The sequence below is a fragment of the Electrophorus electricus genome, chromosome 24 (genome assembly GCF_013358815.1).
Source record: "Electrophorus electricus isolate fEleEle1 chromosome 24, fEleEle1.pri, whole genome shotgun sequence".
NCBI classification, from domain to species: domain Eukaryota; kingdom Metazoa; phylum Chordata; class Actinopteri; order Gymnotiformes; family Gymnotidae; genus Electrophorus; species Electrophorus electricus.
Window position 1 is genome coordinate 11,422,445 of NC_049558.1, and position 5,000 is coordinate 11,427,444.

At 48.7% G+C, this 5,000-nt stretch overlaps 1 protein-coding gene across 2 annotated transcripts in view; it reads left to right on the plus strand.

Annotated features, from left to right (window-relative positions):
* LOC113589297 (cadherin-4-like) overlaps nt 1-5,000 on the plus strand; it is a 297,607-nt gene that overhangs the window by 290,142 nt on the left and 2,465 nt on the right. For both annotated transcript variants that reach the window (XM_035522244.1, XM_035522245.1), the window contains 2 exons: nt 2,309-2,542; nt 4,864-5,000. The exon at nt 4,864-5,000 is cut by the window's right edge and continues 3 nt beyond it. In XM_035522244.1, coding sequence (XP_035378137.1) covers nt 2,309-2,542; nt 4,864-5,000 — 371 coding nt within the window. The remainder of the gene's footprint in view (nt 1-2,308; nt 2,543-4,863) is intronic.

Here is a 5,000-nt window from a genome sequence, read left to right on the forward strand (position 1 = left end):
TCACTAACCCCTTATCTCTATCCCCTACCACTAACCCCTTGTCTCTATCCCCTACCACTAACCCCTTATCTCTATCCCCTACCACTAACCCCTTATCCCTAACCTCTACCACTAACCCCTTATCCCTATCCCCTACCACTAACCCCTTATATCTACCCCCTACCACTAACCCCTTATCTCTACCCCCTACCACTAACCCCTTATCACTAACCTCTTATCCCTATCCCCTACCACTAACCCCTTATCACTAACCTCTTATCTCTATCCCCTACCACTAACCCCTTATCACTAACCCCTTATCTCTATCCCCTACCACTAACCCCTTATCACTAACCCCTTATCTCTATCCCCTACCACTAACCCCTTATCTCTACCCCCTACCACTAACCCCTTATCACTAACCTCTTATCCCTATCCCCTACCACTAACCCCTTATCACTAACCTCTTATCTCTATCCCCTACCACTAACCCCTTATCACTAACCCCTTATCTCTATCCCCTACCACTAACCCCTTATCACTAACCCCTTATCTCTATCCCCTACCACTAACCCCTTATCCCTAACCTCTACCACTAACCCCTTATCACTAACCCCTTATCTCTATCCCCTACCACTAACCCCTTATCCCTAACCTCTACCACTAACCCCTTATCACTAACCCCTTATCTCTATCCCCTACCACTAACCCCTTATCTCTACCCCCTACCACTAACCCCTTATCACTAACCCCTACCACTAACCCCTTATCACTAACCCCTTATCTCTATCCCCTACCACTAACCCCTTATCTCTATCCCCTACCACTAACCCCTTATCTCTACCCCCTACCACTAACCCCTTATCTCTACCCCCTACCACTAACCCCTTATCACTAACCCCTACCACTAACCCCTTATCACTAACCTCTTATCCCTATCCCCTACCACTAACCCCTTATCTCTATCCCCTACCACTAACCCCTTATCTCTACCCCCTACCACTAACCCCTTATCACTAACCTCTTATCCCTATCCCCTACCACTAACCCCTTATCTCTACCCCCTACCACTAACCCCTTATCACTAACCCCTACCACTAACCCCTTATCACTAACCCCTTATCCCTATCCCCTACCACTAACCCCTTATCCCTATCCCCTACCACTAACCCCTTATCTCTACCCCCTACCACTAACCCCTTATCTCTACCCCCTACCACTAACCCCTTATCACTAACCTCTTATCCCTATCCCCTACCACTAACCCCTTATCTCTATCCCCTACCACTAACCCCTTATCTCTACCCCCTACCACTAACCCCTTATCTCTACCCCCTACCACTAACCCCTTATCACTAACCCCTACCACTAACCCCTTATCACTAACCCCTTATCTCTATCCCCTACCACTAACCCCTTATCTCTATCCCCTACCACTAACCCCTTATCTCTACCCCCTACCACTAACCCCTTATCACTAACCCCTACCACTAACCCCTTATCACTAACCCCTTATCTCTATCCCCTACCACTAACCCCTTATCTCTATCCCCTACCACTAACCCCTTATCTCTACCCCCTACCACTAACCCCTTATCTCTACCCCCTACCACTAACCCCTTATCACTAACCCCTACCACTAACCCCTTATCACTAACCTCTTATCCCTATCCCCTACCACTAACCCCTTATCTCTATCCCCTACCACTAACCCCTTATCTCTACCCCCTACCACTAACCCCTTATCTCTACCCCCTACCACTAACCCCTTATCACTAACCCCTACCACTAACCCCTTATCACTAACCCCTTATCCCTATCCCCTACCACTAACCCCTTATCTCTATCCCCTACCACTAACCCCTTATCCCTAACCTCTACCACTAACCCCTTATCACTAACCCCTTATCTCTATCCCCTACCACTAACCCCTTGTCCATAACCCTTACCCCTAACCCCTTATTACTAACCCCTTATCTCTATCCCCTACCACTAACCCCTTATCCCTATCCCCTACCACTAACCCCTTATCTCTATCCCCTACCACTAACCCCTTATCTCTACCCCCTACCACTAACCCCTTATCACTAACCCCTACCACTAACCCCTTATCACTAACCCCTTATCTCTACCCCCTACCACTAACCCCTTATCACTAACCCCTACCACTAACCCCTTATCACTAACCCCTTATCTCTATCCCCTACCACTAACCCCTTGTCCATAACCCCTACCCCTAACCCCTTATTACTAACCCCTTATCCCTATCCCCTACCACTAACCCCTTATCTTCACTTCCTGACACCCTACCACGCACCCCGCCCCACAGGAGACTATGCCCGGCTGGGTCTGAGGATACAGTTCCTGGAGTCAGGTGTGTACGAAGTTCCTGTCCTGGTGTCAGACTCTGGAAACCCCCCGCTGTCCAACCGCTCGGTGATCAAGGTGAAGGTGTGTCCGTGCGATGAGCACGGGGACTGCACAGTGGCGGGAGCTGTCGCGGCCGCCGGCCTGGGCACCGGAGCCATCATAGCCATTCTGATCTGCATCGTTATCCTGCTCAGTGAGTATCTCTGCACACAGCACGAGAGATGGTGGAGTGTGTGAGGTGTGCGAGAGGTGTGTGAGTGTGTGTGAGGTGTGTTCAGGATGTGGTGGAGTGTGTGAGGTGTGCGAGAGGTGTGTGAGTGTGTGTGAGGTGTGTTCAGGATGTGGTGGAGTGTGTGAGGTGTGCGAGAGGTGTGTGAGTGTGTGTGAGGTGTGTTCAGGATGTGGTGGAGTGTGTGAGGTGTGCGAGAGGTGTGTGAGTGTGTGTGAGGTGTGTTCAGGATGTGGTGGAGTGTGTGAGGTGTGCGAGAGGTGTGTGAGTGTGTGTGAGGTGTGTTCAGGATGTGGTGGAGTGTGTGAGGTGTGCGAGAGGTGTGTGAGTGTGTGTGAGGTGTGTTCAGGATGTGGTGGAGTGTGTGTTTTGGACTTTGAGATCACAGAAGCTAGCAGACGCAGCTGTATTCAGTAACACGGTTACAGACCTGCAAAATGTCACAGAGAACCGAAATAAGAACGGGGGGGGGGGGATCAGAGAGGTAGAGACCGAATTATTTTTTTATTGTTCGTACTGCTGAATAATATTTATTCATTCTTTTGTAAGTATAGTTTCTTTTATTCTGTTTCTTCTTTGTGTTAATTTGCTCAGAAATAATGTAACTTGAAACATTAAGAGGCTGAATTGTCTTGAGAGAAAGAGAAAGGGAGAAACCCAAAGTGAGAGCAGATCAGAAAGCAGGATGTTGGGTGGCCGTCACACTCCACACTCATCACCTACAGAACAGAGGCTGTGTTGGTCCATTACAGTTCCGACGACCGCATTACTGCTAAACGTTCACGCCTTTCTTAGCCTCTCTTAATGCTCCGAGTCCCGGTGTGGTGGCTGGGAATATTGATGCAATTTATTTCACTGTCACCATTCACACAATGGCAATGTTCAATAAGAGTTTTACTGTGTTTAAGTACGCAGAAGCTACATGGAACATTTAAAAAAACACTCAACTCTATCGCTGTTGTTGCAGCAATACCATGCACAAATATGCCACTTTCTTAGAAGAGAAGGAAAATATTTGTGTTTGACACATCTGTCCTAACAAGGTGCCCAAGTGCTGGGTGATAGTTTTCTGGTAGAAAACCTGTTATTCCAAAAATCCCTGCAGCTTCAGCATGGCACAGAAGTAGTGGGGCGCACAGTGGATCAGTAGCACGTTCGACAAGCCAGGGGGTAACGTGTCACTCAGGGCTATCCTGCTGTAACTGGAGTTGGCCTGGAGAAAGAGAAAGATCTTAGTTTAGTTCGTTATACTCAGACCTGTCTGCCCTAATGCAGAACATCCCTGCATCTGCTGCTCTCGCTCCCTGGTTCATGGAGGTATTTGTTCCCTGGTTCATGGAGGTATTTGTTCTCTGGTTCATGGAGGTATTTGTTCCCTGGTTCATGGAGTTATTTGTTCCCTGGTTCATGGAGGTATTTATTCTCTGGTCTGTGGAGGTATTTGTTCTCTGGTCCATGGAGGTATTTCTTCTCTGGTTCATGGAGTTATTTGTTCTCTGGTTAGTGGAGGTATTTGTTATCTGTTTAGTGGACGTATTCTCATCCCATGTTCCTTTCCACCTTGTGGCTTAAAATCTTCTTTTCCACATGGAGGTTTAGCCGTATAGGCTGGACGGGTGTGGCATGTCAAACTGAAAGCGTTGGCTGGCGTTGGCTGGTGTTGGCTGGTGTTGACTGGCGTTGGCTGGTGTTGGCTGGTGTTTGGCTGGAGCAAGCGAGGGGATTTTCTTCCCCCTCGGATGTAGCCCAGATGGGAGAGCTGCCCCACCCGCTATATCTATCAGCTCCACCCAACACATCTATTTACGTAGCACGAGCTAGGCCAAGGTTGACAGCTGGTTTTAAAACGTTCCAGAAAAATGATGTCAAGCCAAATGGATCCGTGTGAGTGAGGAAGCGTCTTGCCAGCAGTCACGCCCAGTGTTTGTGTGAGCTGGGGCTGTTGGACCAGCTCTGTGTGCTCTGCGATTTAGAGAGACACAGCGCTGCCAAACACGGAGAACTGACAGAATTATGACCAGGGGTCTGTTCCTCTCCGAACAAAACTAGCCCTAGACTTCTGTGCATTCTTTATTCATTTCTCACTCTAGGTATGTGTGTGTGTGTGTGTGTGTGTGTGTGTATGTGTGTGTGTGTGTGTGTGTGTATGTGTTTGTGAGTGTGTGTGTGTGTGTGTGTGTGTGTGTGTGTGTGTGTGTATGTGTGTGTGTGTGTGTGTGTATGTGTGTGTGTATGTGTGTGTGTGTGTGTGTGTGTGTGTGTGTGTGTGTGTGTGTGTGTCCCAGGCATGGTTCTGCTCTTTGTGCTGTGGATTAAGAGGAGACAGAAGGAGAGGCAGAACAAGCAGCTTCTAATTGACCCCGAGGACGACGTCAGAGACAACATCCTGAAATACGACGAGGAGGGTGGAGGAGAAGAGGAC